At 45.8% G+C, this 23009-nt stretch overlaps 1 protein-coding gene across 2 annotated transcripts; it reads right to left on the bottom strand.

The window, feature by feature from the left end:
- Positions 1-519: 519 nt before the first annotated feature.
- Positions 520-21624, bottom strand: LOC135902619 (solute carrier family 23 member 2-like). Of its 2 annotated transcripts, none has more exons than XM_070536578.1 (13): positions 21531-21623; positions 20640-20687; positions 20499-20543; positions 19308-19448; positions 18533-18690; positions 16678-16807; positions 11870-12051; positions 10100-10214; positions 9029-9170; positions 5483-5736; positions 4291-4564; positions 3111-3206; positions 520-786 (listed from the first exon to the last, which is right to left on the bottom strand). In XM_070536578.1, exons 1-13 carry the CDS (start codon positions 21531-21533, stop codon positions 578-580), a joined length of 1797 nt encoding a protein of 598 aa, XP_070392679.1. In that variant the 5' UTR covers positions 21534-21623; the 3' UTR covers positions 520-577. The 2 variants fall into 2 exon arrangements, with proteins under 2 accessions (XP_070392679.1, XP_070392680.1); XM_070536579.1 differs by having other exon boundaries at positions 648-786; positions 10100-10155; positions 21531-21624.
- Positions 21625-23009: the final 1385 nt, after the last annotated feature.

The following is a 23009-nucleotide window of genomic DNA, read 5'->3' as shown; positions in this document are numbered from 1 at the left end:
GTGAAATTGAACAAGCGTCTGCACACAACCCGCGAAAGAAACCTGCAGAACGCGTCGCGGCGTAGGCTGCACATCATCATAACTTGAAACATGAACAAGAAAGAACTAGGCCACAACTCAGCACCGCTAACTATGGCACTGCGATTGTGAGTGCGTGCAGTCCATCTGCAATGACATTGCGCTCGAAAAAAAAAAAGAGAAAACCTGACCAGAACATCTGTTTCTTATAACCCCAAGGAATGCAACCATGCAATCGTTCCCTAGACGGTGTTAAAGCAAAGTGTGGACCCACATGTTCATTGTGGAGCTTGAATTAGGGCTTTACCTGCTACAAATGCAGGCGAAGCTGGAAACGCATTAAAGCAGCCGATTCGCTTTAGATTTGATCGCGTTTGAACTTATGCCTGCAAATAATGCTGGACGCCCAGAAACAAATTTTTCGGTTGTAGACAAAAGAAACACCGGTTACCAACCTTGAGCGGTGGGCAATCTGCGCACCAAGAAATGTACGTCAAGAGATAACTTCTAAGCATATTTCCTTTTTGTCTTTAACGAATGGGCTCCAGCCCTTATAGCGTCACTCGTCCTCGACGTACGAGACGTGCGGCTCTCGTTCGGGCATCACGGGCAGCTTGCGCAGCGCGGGGAACTTCCGCAGCAGCTTCTCGAAGCACGGCACGCTGTAGTACTGCCAATGGCGAAGCGGATCGCGCGCGAGCATGGCCCGCGCGCCGGCCTCGTCGAAGCACTCGCGCATCTTCAGGATGCCCCGCTCCTCCTCAGTGCCTGGACGCGTGCACAGACATTAAGGGTCAAGCTCGTTCCTACACAACCAAATTGTTCTTGGCTATACAATGGGAGCTAAGACATCGTGTGAGTGTTATTAAAGGGGAAAAGGAAGAGATAAGTACAGCGCTGTTACTCCCTCTCGTGCTAGGGCACCTCCACGGCGCTGTACGGGTGAGGGGAAAGGGATAAAAAGGGTAGCGAAGAAAACAGAGTATAGAAGTGAGAGATAGCCCAGCGGTAAGAGCTAAGACGTCGCGAAAGCGTATATTGTTACAGACGACAAGCATTTGCGCGGGAAGATGGTTCTACGCAAGATACTTACGTGGCATAAATCGCTCAATTTCGACCTTGTACTGATGATTGATGTAATGAGACACGTATGGTGGACGAGTAATGAGGGCATCATGAAAAACTACCATGATGGTATAGCGCACGAAGACAGTCGAGCTACTTCACAGCGACACTCTAGAGACGCAAGGTGCGCTCATCATGCATTGAATATGAAGGGAACACGTCATAATTGTTAGCAGAAATTCAGGTTCTTCGTACTACTCACACTGCATAAACGTTTGGCGCGGACTGTACAACGCATAATCAAGTGTTTAAGAGCCGAAGGCCACGACTGTACTGGGAGTTCCTATTTGATCCAATACGGAAGTAAACATATGGCAGTACAGATTAGGAACTGGCCATGAATACGTAGCATTCCAGATTACGACGCATCAAAAGTGTTTGTAGGGCACACTATGTGATTCATGCAATCGTAGATATCCGGTAATTTATAGTTAACGTAATGGCCGCGGGCTAAAGGAAAGAAAAGTAAGTCATTAGTGATAACAAATGAAATGGAGTGCACTAGAAAATTTGTGTGTACAGGATAAGTTCTGTTGACGTGAAATCGGGATACTGAGGCGCTGCATTTTACTGGAAATTAAACAAGCTATTTATGACGATAATTGGGTCGTTCCGATCGGTTTGCTTTCGGTATCAATGACACGACGAATGGAAGTTTGATGCGTGCAAAGGCCACCCTATATGTCTCACAGCGGCAGATCGAACTTAGGGGGCGTCTTGTTCAATACGGAAGTCAACATATAATTTCACTGCAATGATAATAATGTTGTCGATGTGAGAAGGAAGCAACAAAAAGGGCTGCCTCGGCTATAGTATTCCAAAACTATTGTACCGCTGACAGGCTTACAAAAGCTTACCAAAGGTACTTTATGATGCCTCTTATTAGTACAACATTGTTCCTCACTTAACGCCCTAGAAGATGCTTTGGAGACCACGTGGATAGTCTTTTTTTCTATAAATCTTCAATTAAGCACGCAATAAGGGATACTGCCTACCAACGTCACTGCCGCATTCGTCAAGCCCGCTTTGAGCGTTGTGAGCACATTAAGCAAGTTGGGCTTCCAACACGAGTTTTCGGCGCCTTTAAAACCATCTAACTTCAAACACTTCTTTTGAGTTCCTTTATATCCGCTATCAGTGAGACAAAAACGACGTGTAGTCACCGAGTCCTACAGGGCGTGAGCTTCTCTGACAAAAATTACCCTTACCGAAAGAGTACATTAGAAAGTACTCAAGTATGTGCGAGCCCATCATGGCAATTGCCAGTATGTTTTGATGACATTCCTTTTATTGCAATAACAATTAGGTGGATACTCAAGGCGCAGTTCTGCCGTCGGCGTCGCCATCGCCTTCGACGCCGCCGTGAGGTTTCGTATAAAGTCCACGGGCGATGAAATCGTCGCCGGGCGCCGCATGATGTAGGTGCGAGTGAAAGAGTTCGAGGGTGAGCCGGTGATCGCGGCTCAATGTGACGCGCGAAACGGAGGAAAGCGAGGAGGAAGCGAGCCGCCTTCCGTCACGCGCAAGGCTTTGGGGGAGGGTAGGAAATGGGGTGCGTGCTACTGCGGGCGGCCCAGGCTGCCGCGCACGCCCTGCTGAGCCGCTGTATCTCGAAAGCCATCTGCGACGCGTACCGAGACTGCGCTGCGCTGTGTTTTCGCGACTTAATTCGCGTTGATGAGAGCGGCTGCACTAACGTCAGTTCGCTCGCTGGTGCTGCCGCGTTTCCTAACTGCAGCGTTTTGGCAGCTAGTTTCCGTGGTCATCGAGTGAGATGTGTTCATATTTGCTTGTGCGCGCGTGACACCATGCTTGTTAAATTTATTAGTGTATACGACCGATAAAACTACTATCCTTAGTTCCTATAGCTAGCTGTCCACTAATATGCTATCACAATTGATGCTTCGCCGTTCTCGCAAAACTGTGACTTTCTTATTTTTACAAAAAAAAGAAGAAAGTGTGCTTACCTGGGATAGTGTGATCCAGTAAGCATCCCACGAAGCCTCCTATTACAGATCCAGATGAGAAGAACGCGTAGATCACCCTGTCGATCACGTGGACCTCTGGGATATGAAACAAGATTTCCGCGAGAAACGAGTTGTCACAAGATCCGCCGAAATGCCAAAAGTGACTTGAGCGGCACAGAACAACATGGACATCGGTGAAGTCATCCCTAACCGAATGACGCTGGTGGGCAGCCGGTGATACTTGCGTGCCATCAGTCGACAGTACGTGCCTTTCTTATGCTCATGCGCATGCGTGCACCCCTCGACATTGCTGCTGGAAAGAGCTTATAGCCGAACTACGACTATCAAATCAAATTATTTTACTTCTAACGGAGAGTTATGTCACTAGTTGCTTATTATGACTTGTGCGTAATTCACGCAGCCTTACTGGCCACCCCACATTCGATAGCCGTGAATGCCGAAATTTTGACAATATATTGACAAGTGCACTTGTTTATCTCTATCGGGCGACACGTTCCACCGCCTAACAAATGTTATCGCACAGCGCACGGCGCGCCTGCATGTATCGGGAGTTTCTGGAATGTTATCCATGGTTCCATCCACTGTCTGTCATCGAACCTTGTGTAATCTGATCGCATCTATGCGCGACGCGAATAGTGTAGAACTTCGTGCAGGACACGCGGGTCCCAGTGATTAGTCTGGAACATTCGACGACGGATGTATAAACGCCGACGCGCTTGACCCGCTAATCAGATTTCAGACGATCGCCGACTGTGGTCGCCGCTATCGTTGTGCTTTAAGTGTAACTTGCTTTTGACTGCACAAGTTCGCCCAATAAAGATTTTATAGTTTTGTTACTGTGGTCGTCACAGTCCCTGCCACGTGACAATATGTCCCGCATCACGATTTCATGACACCTGCACTTCTATGAACAATTCTAGCACTATATTTTCACCTTGTGAATACACGCCCACTCAACGCAGCTAGCCAGTGTAGGTTAAGAAAAGAAAAAAGAGGTTAGGTGTTACGCCACGGCTTCCGTCTGAGTTGTTTTTCTTACCCGTTGCCGTCTAAGCATATATAGGCACGTTGCTCAAAATATTGAGAATTCTCACACGTCGCCCATGGCGGATATCTCCTATCACGTAACTGCGAAGGTATACAGCGGAAAATAACTTGCGGGTAATGGCGAACTCGCACGCGGGTCCGACGTGCATCGGTAGGACGATGCCCGAGGCGAGGGAGACGCCCACGATGAACACGTTGCGCGACGAGGTCAAGTCCACGTAACGCAGGTGCGCCAGTCCTACGCCCGCCAGGACCGAGAGGAGCACGAGCAGCAGCCCGCCGACGATGGGCGTAGGGATGCTGAGCATGAACACGCTCTCCTTGGTGATCAGCCCGAACACGATCATGATCACGGCTGCCATCTGGACCACGCGTAGGCTGGCACACTGCATGGGCGCGAGACGAGGATCGAGCAGTTTGCGCCACGGGGGTTCATTCGCATTACTTAGCTGTGACCATTCACCGCGCGTAGTTTTACTAGTAGTTTAGTGTTGGCGATGTTGCTTCGTTAGCTTCGTTTACGGAAAAAGTGGATCAGGTAAGCAGTCGACAAAGCCTTCCTCAAAGTTTCGAGATGCCCTCTAATGGCGCGCACTGTCTTTCCTCGTGGCAAGAAAAAAAAAGACAGAATTATGGGCCAGGTTCTCGTTTCGGCTGGCCGTCTACGCAAAGGTCCGGTCACATCGCATCATACTTATATAAGCGCTTGAAGGTTGCCCAGGCATAACGGCTTGCCCGTTCTGGGGAACGTTACAGCCAAACAACCAGAAAAAAGAACCTTTCCAGACACTCCGGCTGGCGCTGTAGTATCTTTGCGGAATACAGCTGCGACCAGTTCCACGAAAAAATTCATGAACCCTTATCGCCGTCCTAAAGTCTGCTTGTGCCGACCCGCTGGAACAAAAAATTCACACCCGTTCTGGGGAACGTTACAGCCAAACAACCAGATAAAAGAACCTTTCCAGACACTCCGGCTGGCGCTGTAGTATCTTTGCGGAATACAGCTGCGACCAGTTCCACGAAAAAATTCATGAACCCTTATCGCCGTCCTAAAGTCTGCTTATGCCGACCCGCTGGAACAAAAAATTCACACCTTGCGATTGAAACGTATATGAGATTCTACTGTCATGTGTTCCACCAATAGCAAGGGCCATTTCATGGTTGCTGCGCCGTCTGATCGCGTGCCCCACCAAGGCAAACGCCGAGTAAACGTCACTAGTGGAAAAATGGGCGTGCTGGCAGCCCCGCGGGAAACTCGGTGACTGTGGCGATGGCAGCGCAGGGCGTGCGAACCAAAGCCGTACCCTGGTCAGGGCAATCAGGCCGAGGTTCAAGTCCTGCGAGCCGCAAAGAACGCCGGTACCGAAGCAGCCCGCCAACAGGCATCCCAGGCCCTCGATGAAGATACCGCGATTGATGGCACGTGGCGGCGGCGGAGGCAGGCCGGCGACCACCGCGTACGCGTAGTAGTCGCACACCGTCTCCATCATGGTGATCAGGCTCACGAACGCCATGGCCACCATGGACTCCCAGCCAGCCGCAGGGGTGCCCCACTGGACTGCAACGCACAACGAAAGTGGGCGCGTGGCATTTTCAGTTCGATTGGAAAATGCATGGGTTGAGAAGTTTTTTTGCAAGCCTCGAACACTCTCTGGCCGAAGAAAAGAGAAAAAAAGGAAAATAAACGGCGCGGAAGTGTCTCCTTCTCTTGTTATTCTGTTTATCTTATAGGGTAGGTGCCTACCGTGCAAGCACCAGTTTTTCTTAGACTCTCCGGATGTTGTTTGTAAAAGAAGGCAGACGCCATCCTTTAACAAAACAGAGATTTTCGTCGACGCAGTCATGGATGGCGTCGTGACAGCAGCGGCCTTGTGAGAGCTGGAGTTGCAGCCACAAAACATAATGCCTCTTAACACGACACAGAGCGACTTTTCTTGTACCGACGAGGTATCGTGCGTATATATTGGCGGCAAGCCTTGAAAAGCCCACAGGTTGTCGCTGCAACATGAGGTGCTTAGACTATGGTAAATAGTTCCGCTTAATATATATATATATATATATATATATATATATATATATATATATCATTTCTCAAGAGCGAAAGGCACGATGCACACGCCATTCTTCTTGTCAGTCTCTTGTAGCGCCGTCGTACACATGTTCGTTCAGCCCTTCCCTTTGGTGTCCGGAAGACACTCTACTATATAAATGTGGGTTGGTCTCCAAAGTATCCTGCCGCTGTTCCGTAAGACGAAAGTGCCGAGCCTGTATAAACATACAGGGGGATCATTTCTAAGTTTTATGAAATTTTTAAAAATAGCCACTTGCACATTTAATTCTCGTCCTTCAGCTGGATTACTCAGAGAGGCGGAGACTACGTGCACGAGAAATCAAAGCACATATTCAGCTACTCAACGAAAATTCAATAATTATCTTGTGAATTCCTTTACGACGCATATTGCAATACACGAATTTTAGCCGGTGAGTTTGCAAGGCGTATCCACTTGGAAGGGCTTTACTGGGTTGCGCTAGTTTGGAGATATGCGCTATCGAACTTGCCGTAAAAATGCACTGCTGTTCCTCTTTCTGTTTCTCTCAAGAAAACCGGCTTAGTGGCTATGGTGTTGGGCTGCTAAGCGCGAGGTCGCGGGACCGAATTCCGGCCACGGCGGCCGCATTTCGATGAGGGCACAATGCGAAAACACCCGTGTACTTAGATTTGGGTGCACGTTAAAGAACCCCAGGTGCTTGAAATTTCCGGAGTCCCCCACTACGGCGTGCCTCTTAATCAGAAAGTGGTTCTGGCACGTAAAACCGCATAATAAAATTTTTTAAAGAAAACGCTCTTTCATGCATCGAAGCACAAAAGTAACTGGAACGCCCATACATTTCGTTCCACAATTTGGGAAATAATATCTCGAAACTAGTGTCATCCTGGAAATTCATTTCAAGCGGATACGTCTTGCAAGCTCGAAAGCTACAATTCGTAAATTTCAATACGTCCCGTAAGGTACCTAATGAAGAATTAGTGACTTTTGTTAATTATTTGAATACGTGTTTCAATTTCTCGTGATAGTAATGCCCCCTTTTCAAGAAATTCAACTCAAGGACGAGAATTATGCTATCTGCCATGTGCGATTTTTAAACTTCCATAAAAATTAAAAATTATCACCCTGTATATGAGTGGAAAGCGGGAAGTGTTAAGATACAAAGAGTTCCTGAAGCAACATCATGAACCTGTCCGTACGTTATACAGCGTCCTCTGCTGCCCGAAATGATATGATACGCGCCGAAGGTGCCCTCTTCCTGTCTCTTACTATTGCGCCTATCATTTTCTGTTCCATCGCTTATTGCGTATTCCTTTTCTTTTTTTAATGCGTAAACATTTCTATGTTTACCGAGCGAAAAAGTGTGTCCGTCCGTCACGTATGACAAATGCAATGGCTCATACCTCTCTAATAAAGGTTCAGACCCCCGAAAGCAAGCAAAAAATGCAATAGCCCGTACTTACGTAAGGCACAGGCTACAAGCGATCTGCCTTACGTGCACACCCATACAATCATCATCCATACAACAGAAGAGAACAGCATACGTTTCAAAAGAGAAGAAGATAAAAACAAACATCTGAACCATCAATAAAGCATTGCATACACCTCGCAGCAATTGTAGTAGTGGTTTTTCAAAAGCTTCGCTGGATGTTCAGGTTGGCAAGGACCGATAAGAGTTGATAAACACCGAATTATGCTCGATAATTGAACTAGTAACTTATCGCAATAAAAACCACGGACACAGGAACGGTGGACAGGTGGTTGGTGGAAAAGTGTGTGTGGTTTTTATTGCACTGAGTTACTAGTTCAATTATGGAAAACCAACTAGCCTAACCATCAACTCTTCTAGAACACATGCTGGATAAGGTTGATAAAGACGAATGAGGGTTGATAAGTGTCTGTGCCGGTCGAATCACGCTTCATAACACTGATAATGACACCCGGCTGCGCAGAGATGAGCAAGTGACACAATGCCTACACATACTTGAACAACTCCCAGAGGAGTTTGCGCGTGAATTTCGCTTTGTTCTACTTCAGTTTCTTTGTTAGCCACCATGTTTCAGCCCCATAGGCTCATAAGCTAGTAGAGTAGAATTCACTTACCAGACAGTTTCGTGTTCTAGAGATTGGTACTGATTCTTCAGGTATTGTTGGTATTATATATATATATATATATATATATATATATATATATATATATATATATACATATATATATATGTGTGTGTGTGTGTGTGTGTGTGTGTGTGTGTGTGTTTGTGTGTGTGTGTGTGTGTGTGTGTGTGTGTGTGTGTGTGTGTGTGTGTGTGTGTGTGTGTGTGTGTGTGTGTGTGTGTGTGTGTGTGTGTGTGTGTGTGTGTGTGTGTGTGTGTGTGTGTGTGTGTGTGTGTGTGTGTGTGTGTGTGTGTGTGTGTGTGTGTGTGTGTGTGTGTGCCGCTAGTCGCACCCCTCACACCATGAGCGCAGCTCTCACGAGCGGTGGAAAATCTTATTCCTCGCTCACACACTATCATCGTTACTCGAGCTCTCCCTCCTGCAAATTCGTAATACATGTACTTATAACAAGCTCCACCTGGTGTTGACTCCATAGAATAGTACGCCGTGTCCTGATGACGCATTCCAAAAAAATTTCCAGCCATCTACTGAGCAGGAGGTGGCTCACTAATGTATCAATGTATCACTAATGATACGTTCTTTATTAGGCTACCTGTGTCGGCTCTCAGCAAGTCTCTATGTACTTGAGTGCTCGTAAGACATGGCGTCGCGAGCGTGGTGCACACAAATTAACGGCTGCTCACTCACATGGGGGCGGAACACGGAACCACGTCGTATTGCTTATGAGGCTTGTCATCTGGTCTGTGCGACCGGCGTGATCTTGCGGGAAGAGGTCGTGCATCGTCAAAAAGTGGCAGACAAGCCATACGATGGCTACGGTGACGAAGATCTGCAAAGTAAAAGATATTTTAAACCGAAACTCATATGTGCGCGGTAATAAAAGCAAGAAAAAAATATCAGTGACGATTTAGCGATAAATCACCAAAGAGAAAAGCGTTAGCATGACGTAGCACCCCTTTGAGGTCCCGGACCCATGCCTTAAATCACGTTCACCACGTTACATGCAAAGTGTTGTTCAGGCGCTCACACGACACAGGTCCTGCCTCTTTAAGGAGCGAAGTGCGACTGACGAGCTCTCCCATGCCCTCTCTACATCTACCAAGTGACAAAAAAAGCTTTCCACACTTCCTAGACAATACACTTTTTTTTTCCGCTTTGACCCTTCTAATACAAACGCATAAAAAAAAGTAAACACAGTAGCACTTTCTCTTACAAATGAAATTCGAATATATCCTTCGTGCGTCCTCAACTTGTGCACTGTCATCGAACGACATCGAAATGACATCGACATGACATCGACATGACATCGACATGACATAGACATGACATCGAAGTCCTAACACAACCGAGGTTGGTATACTGTTCCGATTCTGTTCTCTCGATTCTGTTCTTTTCTAATTCCCACCTACGAACCGCGGATGCTGATGAGAACAAGGACGCAGCGCTGCTTAGACCAAGGAACTGGACCAACTATGTCCAGTTTCTTCTTTGTTTGGCGCTGCCTCCAGAGCGCTACATTTACTGGGTCTCTGCCGTTTGATACTTCCACAGGAGGGCAAGATTAGCTTGGTGATAGCGAGAGCTAACTACAGCAGTACAGCCCCAAGCGCACTCTTATAGAGCGCCGGAGCGTTGAAGATGCAGCGTGTAATTAGCGCCATTTATCGAAATATTTATTTTGTAGTAAGTGGTTCCTTGCAGGCGGTAGCCAACAGTAGTAACTGCTGCTGCAGCTTCTGAAGTACCACTGATTCTTACCGGAAGGATGGAAAAGAACGTTATGCAGTCGTTCAGCTTCTTCACGGCCGCCATTTCTGAAGATGGATGGCAGGGTGTTAGGTAGTGAGACAAGAGCGTGATAAGCGCCGCGGTGCTGCCAAAAAAAGAAAAAAAAGAGAATATTAACTTCACCCTGAATGTTCGCTTATCGCAGCCACTCCTGCTTCTTCCAACTTTCTTATTTGTTTATTCTGACCACTTCTTACTTTACCTTTCCAATGTTTCCTCGGCTTCTGCCTTACAAAACCTGCCCTTTCAGCGACGCCGGAGCCTAATATTTAGGGCTTACCGATTTATTCCTCGCTCGAATTTCGCAAGATAGATTTTTGGTCGCTATCGTTCAACAGAGCTCTTGGCATTGTTGGTCGCCTGTTTGTTTAGACCAGACTTTAGACCAGACCAGACCAGACCAGACCAGCTCAGACCAGGTTTAGACTGCGTATCGAAATAACGATTCTGCAGCACCTTATTCCTTCAATAGTTTTTCTCATTGGCCTTTCTTCTTACCTTTATTTTTTCGAGAAAAGCTAGGAAAAAGGTCAAATGTCTTATTCAGTGGCGCGTACAAACAAAACATGACCTTGTTGCGACATTAGAATGGAAACGAAGAAGCGCTAAGTTCTGAACATTCTTCATCAATCAGAAATTATGATAAACTGTCTAATAATGTGTCAAAGTTACATAATTTTATTCCAAGGCACTCCACACTCTATTGAAAGAATGTGCAAGTTGTAGGGGGATGCTTTTTTCCAGTCAGTCCGATCATTACGGGAGAGGTCATATACCTATTATAGCATATATATCTTTTATAGCGTTACCAAGAAATAACTTTTTTTTCCCAACTACCAAAGAAATGCGGTAGGACAACCCTTCATACGCTGTAGTTTCCTAAAAAAATAGTTGTGCGCAGTACAGTGAAATTTAAGATACACACGTAGACACGGGGTTCAACGTACCTAAAGTTTGATATCCGTAGTCTTTTTCTTACCACCACTAAAATGAACTCTTTCAAAAAGTTGGCAGTGGCTTAGCTCGGCTAGGCCAGGATATACGTAGCGAAAGCTAAGGCATAGCATGGTTAGCCTTGGTTAATCTTGATTGCAAGTGCAGGTTAGTTCGGTTGTCTAGCTATGTTGTGGCGTTTAGCCAGTCGTTCGGCGCGCTGTTCATCTGTTTTCTGGGCGATTCGCTTCCTCTTCATCTCATTCCGATGTCGATTCCAGGCCTCCTCCTGCTTATCAGAATTGTCGCTGTCCATACTGCCGCCTCAACTGTGGTTGTGGCGCACGCGAGCTGTCCTTTTCAATCCTCCGACATGTTATCAGGCATGCGACGTAGCTGGCGCAGCGAGCGGAGGCGAGCTCAACGACGAGGAACGCGGCGTGACGTCATACCAAACGGCGGCGGCGGATGGGCGCGGCGCTGCGCATGGGCGGAACACCTCTGACTCGGTGCTACTGGTGGCGCATGCGCAGTAGTGACCAGGGAGCGAGAGAAAGAGAAATATCCGCAGTGAGGCGCTCGCTGTGACGTCATGCGCCTCCTCGGAGCACCGCCACAGCGAAATCGCAATTTCGCGGACAATAAAGCTTTCGCTTTAAAAAGTGGCATACAGAAATGTGCTCGCCGTGACTAGAAGCGTTATGTCTACAGGCTCCGTAGTGAATCGGGCGAGTCTTAACGCCCGACCGCGTGCCAGCGAAAATGAAACGCGTGGAGCGAGATACTCGGTCGGCGGCTATTGCTCACATCGCGGCGATGGTCCAGCTCGTGCTCGCGGGCTGTGTGGCGGCCGAGATGTTGGAGAGGCCGATGAGCGCGATGGCGGGGGTCATGGTGAGAGGCGTGATCCAGCGCTGGAACACACCCACGACACCCAGCCCTCCCATGAACACCTCAGTGAAGGCGGCCACGGCTGTGCCGGCCTGCACCTGCAATTGTGCGCCCTCGTGCTTGTAAGCGTCAGCTCGACGAAAAAGAAAAGATGTATATTCCCGAATTCTATATCCTCGCGCGACCTCTCACACCTTATAATGCACATTGCGTTCAATAGTCTTCAAAATGAGCTTGGATACGAGTGCATAAAACATTTATGCGAGACATAAATGTGGATGCATTGGGAACTCTACAGAACTGGCTAGAGCACACTTTTACCGTCAACCTATCGTGAAAATTGACGCCAATTTGACATATACGGCTGTGCTGTCCCAAACGACAAGAATCAACCCGTGATGTGTGTTTCGAATAACGATAGTCAACATGGCAACCCAGGATACAGCATCAACATGTCTACCTACCACGTGATGCTACACCAATATATTACACCTGGGCTCAAGCCGATCAAAGTGGTGTTTACGACAAGGGACAGAGGATAGATTTACTTTCACGGCATTCATAAAGATGATGATTTCAATATCTAATCAGTTTACCAGTCAGTAATATGAACTGACTTGAATATCTGTTATGTCCCTGAGCTGTCTTCGGCTGCAAGGAAGGTACACAGACCTGATAAAGGTGTCGCAGCGAAATGGAGACTTCGATCAACAGTCAGCTAGCAAGAAAAGCCTCAAACCCAAGCCAATGTGCCGGCAAGGGGACAAGTGCCATTTTAAAGAACAATGAATTCTCCCTAGTTGAGGCTACTTTGGTCCGCTCAGGTTCGTACGGGAAACACGTCCTCTTGATGTTCAGTGCTTAGGAAGTTATATATCTTTCCCAGAGTAATTTTACAGGCTGTACTCGCACTGATGACAAGCCTTCTGTTAACTTATTTCGAAATGCCAGGCGGATCAGAAACATATTTACATTCACGACTATAGAAAATCTATAAGAAGGAGTGCTGTAGATTATTTTATGCTTGACCTTTTTCCAGCCAAGAACAAACTGAGATTATTACTGAGCCCACTTACGATTGGCCTACTCGGCATGCGTTTGCAGTGACATACGTACTGTGAATTTTCATAATCAGAGTTTTCACAAAAAGATTGAAATTTGGTAATCAACAGTTACAGTATTAGGTAAGCTTCAACCGGTTGCCAACGTTTCGACACGGGTACTTGTTCGTAAAGTCGAAGAGCACCTTCACCCTGACAATAGACAAGTTCTTTGTCGGAGCATTCGCCTTTGTCTAAAAGTATCTTCGTTGAGCAGGTGTTAATGCCTAAAATTCCTCGTGCTGTATTTAATAGTATCTACATAAGTACCTGAAAAAGGGCCTTACTCTGAAGCTGTCGAATTAACTACGTTTAGCAATTATTAAGAAGGCGATTTTCATTTGAGCCACAAAATTCGGTTTTTATCTTTCAAGTCAAGTTTACTGCAACAGCCATGTTCGAGTTACATGCTAATAGCATTACAGTAGGAGGTCCCAGAGTTTTGAAAGAACTGCCAGGGGGACCTCCTATGATTACATATAGGGTTATTATACAAAACGACGAATAGGTATGGTCATCTAAATAATAACAATAATAACTGGGCAAGTTGATTATGTATAACAGGAAATTGGACACAAAAGGTAATGGTAATGCTAATTATTCAAGTAACATGAAAAATAATCGAAAACGTGTGAATAAGCACAATAACAACAAATATTAACAAGAATAAACAACCCGACATGAGACACGAAACTGGTTTCATAATCAATAATATCAATTACTTATACAAAGGTATACAGCAAAATTACACATATATATATATATATATATATATATATATATATATATATATATATATATATATATATATATATATATATATATATAGCTAAACAAGAAATTAAGATGAGTTGGTTAATTCCTGAATGAAATATTTCTTGTTGCGCGTGGAGCATGTTTCTTGCTGCGCTGCAAGAACATTGTGTGATGATTTTATTTTAAAAAGTAATTAATTCTATATTGCTATGCCATAAAAGAGGGCTGCGCACTTGCCGTAATTCGTCCTTACGGCAGGTGAAAGAAGGTTATTGAGCAGGTAAAACAAAACTGGGTGCTGTTGTTGTTAGTAATGTGTTCAGGATAAATACATTCAATGAAGATGTCGCGTGTGATGAGCCTATGTGCAATTATGGATAGTTTCTGACAGAATAATTGTCGTAACGGGAGAATGTTAAGTTTAGGAAACAGTGACCTGCAGGACAAATCAAATGGGCTGAAGTCATTAGTCGCATAGCTTGTTTCTGAAGTCGCTGCAGACGTTCCACATAAGCAAAACACAAAGATCGTACGATGTGAGGTGGAAAATAACTTCTTGTCTTGACGATAATGTGGATGGCAAATGCAATCTTTTTCACAACTGATTGGGCATGTCCACGAAATTTTAGTTCAGTACCTAAGATGACATGGAGGAACCGCGCTTCGTTCGAAACCTGTCTGACGTAATCACCAATGTCAACCGAAGGGAATGGAATCTCGTTGGGAATGGAGCACCATAAATGTGGCTTTAGTGGGATTAATGTGCAGATGATTACTTTGACCCCATAAAGTAATAATGTTTAAGTAGGTGTTAAGGTTAGACTGGAGTGGGGCGATTTCTTTACTGGATGCAAAGATGGTCGTGTCATCAGCATAAAGTGTGCACTTGGTCTTAGCACGAATAATGGGTAGGTCATTAATAAACATCGAAAATAAAAATGGGCCTAATATTGATCCCTGTGGGACTGCTGCGTTAATTAGCTTGGATGATGAGAGATGGCCGTTACCCTGTACCATTTCAGACCGGGTTCTCAAGCAGTCTACTGGAGTACCAGATATACCTAATGATTTGAGTTTAACGAGTAGTATGCGATAGCCTATCGTGTCGAATGCCTTCGTCAGATCGATGAATACAGAACCGACAATTATACCTATGTGAACAGCTTGCTTGATTTCTTCAGTTAAAGTAATAAGTGCCAGTTCGGTTGAATATCCTTGGCGAAATCCAAATTGCTGAGGAGACAAAAGGTTAAATTTTTTTAAGTAGCGCATTAATTGAGTGTGGAAAAGCTTTTCAATCACTATACCAAAAAAAGGAAGGATACAAATTGGCCTGTATTTCCTTAGTGAAGTCTGATCACCTTTCTTGAAAACAGCAACTATTCTACCTGCTTTAACACAGCTCGCAAACACGCCTGCAGAGAACAGTTTGTTAACGATTAGTGCCAAAACTGACGATATGTTATGCGAAATTAGTTTTACTTTACAAGGACCAATGTGGTCTAAGCCAGTGCTTGTAGTCTTCAATGATGTGATGACCTGGTGAACTGTCATCTGCAGTCATCGAATGCAGATATAAGGAATGACTACGCTGAGGTATGTCAGGTAAAGGACACGCCGGCTGTTGCATATGCGTAGATGCACAAGAATGCTCATTGAATGCGTTAGCTATTCTAAGAGGATCAGTATACATTTCTTCGCCTTGCTTTATTTTCATTGCTGTCTCTGAGCAATAATTTTTGTTCAGAAACTCTTTAATAATTTTCCAGCAGCGCGTCGTGTTGTTTGAGTTTTTTTACAATAAGATCCTGGTAATAATTGCACTTGGCGCGCTTTAATAAAGAAGATAGCGTTTCAGAATATTTCTGACAGCGGGATTTTAATCTAAGGTTAAAAGGCTGTGACTTTTAATTCCTTATGAAGGATATTTTTTTCTTAATGTATTTCAACAGTGAGTTAGTAATCCATGCATTTCTGGGTGAACGAAACCACTTCGTCACAGCAGTGCAAGTGGTGCAGTTTTCTATGCACGTAGCTATTGCTCCCGAGAACGACACAAAGGATTTTTCTCCGCAATACTCTTTAATCACCGATGTTCGGTCTGCTGCACGAATTAACTGCATTCACGTGTTCGCACATAAACTCCAGCTACAGCAATCTGGCAAAAAAAAAGTCACAGTTTCGCACAAAAGGCGAAGCATCTATTGCTACAGCAAATCATTAGACCGATATATTAAGTGAGGATAATAAGTTTCATCGGCCGCATAAAGTTGTAACCATTCGCTCGCTAACTAAATTCATAAACTTGGTGTCACGCGAGCAAAACGCGAACGTGAAGTCATATCACTTGCGATGACCGCGGACACTCGCTGTCAAAACGCTGGCGTGTGGAATAGCGGCAGCAGCAGCGAGCGAGCGAACTGTCATTCGTACTGCCTCTCGCTTCACCGCCGACTAAGTGACGAGAAGACGGCACATGAAGTCATGTGCCCGCGACGCGCCTAGACTCTGTACCCACCGCAGATCACTTTCAATTTAGGGCCCGCGGGGCCGCGCTCAGCCGAACCATACGCAGCGCAGAGAACAAAGCCTCCTCCTGCTGTCTTGCACACGTTGGAAGACGGTGCGCTTTCTCCTCGCTTTTCTCCCTACGCATGTGAGGTCGAGCCACCATCGTTCTCGGCTTACCCTTGAACGCTCTCAATCGTGCCCACAGCATACAGCTCGCGGCCGCCATGTTATCACGCTTGGACTTTACACGGAACATCGCGGCGACGGCGACGGCAACAGTGACGCCGAAGCCGATGGCGGAAACGCGCCTGGAGTGTCCACAGAATTGATATCGCAATAAAATAGGTTGAGGCGTACTTCGAGGAGCCTTGTCACCCAGACCCCGTCGTCGAGTGTGCTGTTCGCCGGGCACGGGATGTGGTCAAACTTCAGCTCGGCGAGGGCGGGTGATGATGTGGCCAAGGCGCCACTCTGGATTACGGGAAGCCTGCGAAGACAATGAGTTCTGGCGCTATCCTCTCGTAAAACGTAGAGAGTGTGCCGACGCTCAGTAAATGAGAAAAACTACGGCATTATAAGGGACACTTGAATGGGCTATCTTCGCCTTGTCTTCTGTCCCCATCATAAGGGCACCAGTTTCACATTAGTTCATCTCACCAAGGCACTAGCTTTAAATACAATTGGTTATGAGCTGCTTCACTTGTCCTTGTCGTCTACCGTATTCTCAAGTTGCTTATCGCAGTTGCTTTGGTAAACTGTGCATTCTCTTGGTGTACAAATAGCGATTTTGTATTTATTCTGCTCTTGTTGCGCCTTTCTTTTGGTATCACTTTTTAGGTGGGCCAGAATGACGAATACATTCGGTTAAGTGCCTCTTTATTTTTTGCTAATAAAGCTATTTAGGTTTTATTGGTCTATTCTTACTTACTTATTAAGGTGAAAGCCTTATGTGCCTCATGGGTAGAAATATCTTGTCGTCCGGAGTTATCGAAAAATTGACCGTCCAGCGTGTTATGGAACCAAAAATCAATGGGACCAAAATTGATGACCCAGAACAATTGGCGGGATTCGAACCCACGACCTTTGGTGGGAGTCGAACCCCCCGACTTCTGGAGTAACCAATATTTAATGGCACAAAAGTTGGTGGGGTCACTACTAATGGCCGAACCCACGACATTTCCTGTTAAGACGAAGTTAATTAAGCCAGAGTTAATTAAGGTAAGCTTAATAAAGGAATTCAATCCCATTGCCTTAGGTGAGAGAAAATAAGTAATAGGAAGCAAGCATGCATTCGAATGTGAATGTCAAGTAATTCAATGAATGTCCCGTGAGCTTGAAGGCTCTCGCGTTCATCCTTTTTAGTGTATGCTTATGTGACTGTCAACTTTTTTATTGCGGCGGCAGCTGTTAAGGCACTGCATCCAGTTTTCGTGGTTTCTGTGGCATATGTCGCCGTGTTTTTAATCCCCTGGCATTCTTAATTCATGTATTTCGCAAGCAATAAAACAAGAAATCCCCATTGGTGCATGCCCTGAATTCGATTCCGTCTTAACAATTGTGCCATCGTCGGTCTTGACGTCATCGACAGAATGGTGACGTCACGAGGAAAGCATGTATGCGCACTGAACGTGCTTCCCACTGCCTTCACTTTATGATCGAACCACAACGAACTCGCCTTAATGTCAACCTTGCTTAAGTATGCGCACACACTTGTTACATCACCTAAGCACAGGAAATATTGGTGAAGTCTACCACTTCACCATTCTCAGACGGGACTTGGACTCGAGAAACTATTTCTACACTCCAACACAAAGGGTACATGGCGTCAGCCCTTGAAATAAACACGCGACTATTCATTTACGGTTTTTGGCGATTTTTAAGACTTCGAAAACGGTTCTTATTTTTACTCAACGCACCTCCGCTCCGGTGCATTCGAGTGGGCGGCCACAGAGTCTGGTCAGTAAACGTTTGCTCATGAATTGCCACGGTGTGTCACTGAAGAACAGTGACGACTTCCGTAGAGAGGTGGAACTGCTACGCCAATTTCTCGTGGAGTCCCTCAATCTACATAGAGTAGGGGTGCATCATGGGACCCCAGAGAGGTTGTGCTCAAGGCTTTTATATTCTGTAAAATGCCGGCAACGTTCCAAGACCTAGACTGAATTGACTCGCGAGGACCGATAGCAAGGTGCAGTTTGTTGCGCAGTTGCACCTGACTCCAGCGGTGGTCTGGACAAGCGTGCCGATGCCCGAGATGAAGGAGGCGGAGCCCACTAGGAGCCCGATGGCCGGGTTGTCCGCGTCCGTGCACAGGAACTCGGACAGTACCTTGGGCTGGAGCACCGTCAAGCTTTGCACCGTCATGTAGTGCTGCCGGAAAAGGGCCGATGGCATAGTTACAACAGAGACGACACTGTGAAGGATTTCTGCGCGCATATTTGGCAAGAATGACGCAGACAGACGCATTGTAGCAGTGTTGCAGCACAGAGCGCCAACTGAATGATCATAGGGGAGTTTGTTGCTCTATAATTTCCAGTGCCTGTACCACATTGCACTGCCGCATGATAACGAGAGGCCAGACGGAGCTTCCGATTACAGATCATCCCAAGAAGATCGACGATGATATCTGAGTAACCTAGGTAACGGTTTGGCTTAAGTGAGACAAACAATGGTTCAGTAAATAAATCATGCTCTGACAAGAGATTTCGGAAGTATAAAAGCGTCAAGAACGTGAAAGCAGGTAGACAAGTGAAACCATTTTCACTCTAAGGACAGCTGGATTATTAGTACTGCGTCCTACTGAGTAAGTGAGAGCTACGACAAACAACCTTACCATGTGTCCTTTTTAGTACGAAGAATAACTACAAAACTACTAAAATACTTGCTCTTTTTTCTCCCTATCTTGTGGCAACGCCCTGTGCTTTACTGCCGCTAAATGTATATGATTGTTTGTCTACGCATCTGGAAGAAAAATTACGCCGTCTTACCTGCAGGCTCAGAAGAAAGGCCAACATAAGAATTGGCTGCTCGTGGACGTCGTAAAAGGCAGCCAACTTCTTTCGCTTCCTCTTGTGCGGCTGCTCCTTGTCGAAGGGCAGCATGGCTGGAAGCCGCGGTCGAAGCCTTCCCTGCCGATAGAAGCACGGCGCGTCCAACGAATTTTCTCACGTCGAACGTGACACTGAAACGCTAAAACGTTTTATGGAGAGATAAATACAGATATGGTTTTGTGCTACTATGAATTACGTGACAGTTTTCTCCTTTACACACGAGCCTCACGCTGCAGCGCCAGAACCAAGCCAAGTCCAAAGTAACAAGATGGAGAAAGGACACGGTATTTTTGACATTCTACTCGAACTGCCGCATATCGCCGTTAAAACAGCGGAGGAAAATGGGGGAATGTAGAAATACGAGTAGTCAAATCATATTGTCTTGAGTAGGGCCCTCAGGCGTACAGCCTTAATGATATCGGAGTACTTAAAGGTTTGCACACAAGCGTGTCAAACTTGCTTATTCTAAAGAGTGTCAGATGCGGATGCCAGCAACAAGCAAGCCCCTACTTAGTAAGCGTTCGTGCAATGGAGTCGGCATTTCGAATTCGGGAGTGGTTTCGCTGACCCATAAGGTCCAGGAAGTATAATTCCGAATACATTCTGTGAATCTTCACCGCTAATATTTTATGAAAGGATCACTTTACTATTTGATTTATAAACTATGCCCCTTTGAACGTTTTCTTTCAACTGAAATTTTTTTATTTTCTACATTAATTGACTTTGTATCGCTCTCTCGTTTTGCCCCCTTGCGGCATTTAAAACAAACCGCAGAAACATTGCTTCTACGTACCGCACCCTATCTTGCCTAGTTGCTGGTCGACGCGGTTTACGAACTCAGGCTAAACGCGGCTGCGCCGTAATCACAGTACCAATGTACACGTATACTTCCCTTTCGGCAATCCGACCGTGCACCAGCAGGCAATAATCGAATTCCTCGCATTCGACGATTCCTGTTGAAATCGAATCCCGAAAGCGCGAAGTGCACTTCGGTCATTCGAAGACGCCGCCAGCCGCGGTGGCATTGATACAATTCAGAAACGCGGGGACAGGTGGCGGAAGGTCCGCGTTTTCGAAGTTTTCCAGCGCGAAGCACAGATGCCGCCACAATCGCCGGTCCACACTCACCAGAACGCGGAAGCGATTTCTCGACGACGTCGGGACGGCATTTTCCTGCATACGAAGCAGTGGTACCTGCCTTTGGAGCACGCGATACAATGTGGGTGCTGTGAATACGCTCACAGTTCAATAGAATGAATTTGGGCTTACGTCTTGGCCGCCTCGAGTTGGCGTTCCCGTTTTGTAGTCTGACAGGTCCTGAGGAGGTAGAAAAAAGACTGCTAAGCTTCTTTTCCTTTCTCTTTTTTTTATGACGCTATTGTTTATTCGGTCGGGGACTTGATGATGAATCTGGTGTTTTGTGGCGGAAGAGCCAAATGTGGCCAAAGAGCGCCAGGCCGGTGTTAATGTGTTCGCCATGGAGCTGTGAATGACGAAGGGAGATGTTACGTAGTTGTAAAGGGGCCTAAAAACAGTCGCTGTAAAGTGCATAAAACCTATATGAGGTAAAACTATGCCAATGGATAATGAGCTGTAGGTCGGGGACTTGTGTTTAGCCATAAGTGGCAGCCACATCTATGATGCTATTCGCTCATTTGACGACAATAAGACTTGAGCTACCTACCTTGATGGCACCTATAGTCCTTTCCACGGTGATCTTGAGACCATGTGGATGTTGGGTCTTATGCTCGGGAAAGCTGTATGTAACTCGCCACTACGGTATTACGATCCGTATCTCTCGAGCGGCGCACTACTATCAAAGCTGGCGCTTCTTTTATTTTGGTGCAAACAGCTGCTTCATATCAGATTGACCGATCGCAAATCGTTACACCTTCTGCATTTCGAAAACAAAGTTAAGCGAATCACATATGCGGCGAATATATCCCTTGTATTGCAGCGGCGCAACCTAAGACATGTTAGCGTACGTTGTTTTGAGCAAGCCTCCGAAATGAAAGAACGCGGCCATCAGTGATCGACGAAAACGGAAGAAGGAATTACTCTTAAAACGTCGCAGAGCCGAGCTTTTTAGGACGCTCTTCCTAGAAGTACGGGAGCTGAAAATTTTGTTTGGGCTTTGCTGAAATGCTGAGTTCTACTCACCATTTTGCGACTTCCTCCAGACTCGATGCGGACCCAGCGGAGAACGTGAGCGTTTGAGCGTGCAACCCTTCTTCTTCTTCCTCACGTGCCTGCGCGAGCCTAATGATGACGATGATGCCTTATTTAATGGCACACGCCCGCTGTGAGGCATAGGGTAGGAAGGGGGCGGTAGACTTATTTTAAAAAGGAAGAACGAGGGAAAATAAATCAATAATCAAAGATGAAAAGAAACCGATAATAAATGAAATAAAATAATCTATAATAAAGTTGTCAACCAAGTAGAGTAACGGGAACCTAATATTAAAAATATCTATAGCAAAGGGCCGACTTAAAGAATGAGTAAGTAAACTATTGAATAATAATATTTCGTTAGGATGAATGCCTCAGTGGCCGGGTACCCGTACTAACTGAACTAAACTTTAGTGGGGCTAATCTAATCCATAAAATATGTTCAAGGTTGCTGAATTTGTTGACACCTCAAGCGCGCTGCATAGAGCAAGATAATTTTTGAGAATAACTACTCTTGTAGCATTAAGGGATAATTTCGCACACCAAGAACTGTAGCCAGGTGTTTGTCTTGAAACATTTATGTATAATCTCACAGGCGAAGTGAATAAGACCAATCGAGGAATGGTGGGCACACTCTCATACCTGCCTTCTCTTCACAGGAGGAAGCATCAGTCGCTATTACATATATTGGGAAATGGGCCAAATAGTCTTGCGAAAAGGCATTCAAATATGTTGCGGGCAGCAATTCAGCGTCATTGGGAAAAATGTCTGCTGCAATGTCACTTCTAGGTGACAACGTGGACATATCAAATGGAATGATTTCCCGAATACGAACATCTATAGGTGCTAATATTTCCTGTACAAATACAACCTGTGAGTTGTATTTGTACAGAAAAAAGAAATTGGTTCACAAGTGAATTCATATTGTGTAGGACGTAGGGAAGATTCATAAGTTCTTAAGTAGGTTTGAACCGTAAGCATGCGGAATCTCATGTGAAGGAAAGGTATTCACGCTTCTTTGTATTACACATTTTTAGCAACGAATTTAGGAAGACATAAACGTAGTCGAAGAGGTTCTATTTATAAAAGAACAAGTGTTCTTATTTCATAATTCGCACTTCCGGAAATATATATATCAAAACGTTTATTTAAAAGAAAAAAAATGCAGAAAGCGAGTGGGTGGAGCCCCTAGTCCAGGGCCCCACTGGCTTGAGCGGTCCGCCGTGCTTGGTCGAGGAGCGCTAGTTGCATCTCCCGATCCTCGCTGGCGAGCCATGTCTCCCACTGCTCCCTTCCGGAAAGTTTGCCGGCTATTTTTGATGTAATAATTTTGGGTGGCCTGTTCTCGCAGTCCCACGTAATGTGGGCGAGAGTTGGCCGGCCTCCGCACCAAGGACAGCGAACGCTGTACAGCGTTGGGTGAATCCCAGAATCGATCGATCAAACATACCCTAAGTCATGATTAGCTTG

This window comes from Dermacentor albipictus, chromosome 3 (assembly GCF_038994185.2).
Source record: "Dermacentor albipictus isolate Rhodes 1998 colony chromosome 3, USDA_Dalb.pri_finalv2, whole genome shotgun sequence".
Lineage (NCBI taxonomy): Eukaryota > Metazoa > Arthropoda > Arachnida > Ixodida > Ixodidae > Dermacentor > Dermacentor albipictus.
The sequence above is the reverse complement of the archived record's forward strand: the minus strand, read 5'-3'. Positions and strand labels throughout refer to the sequence as shown.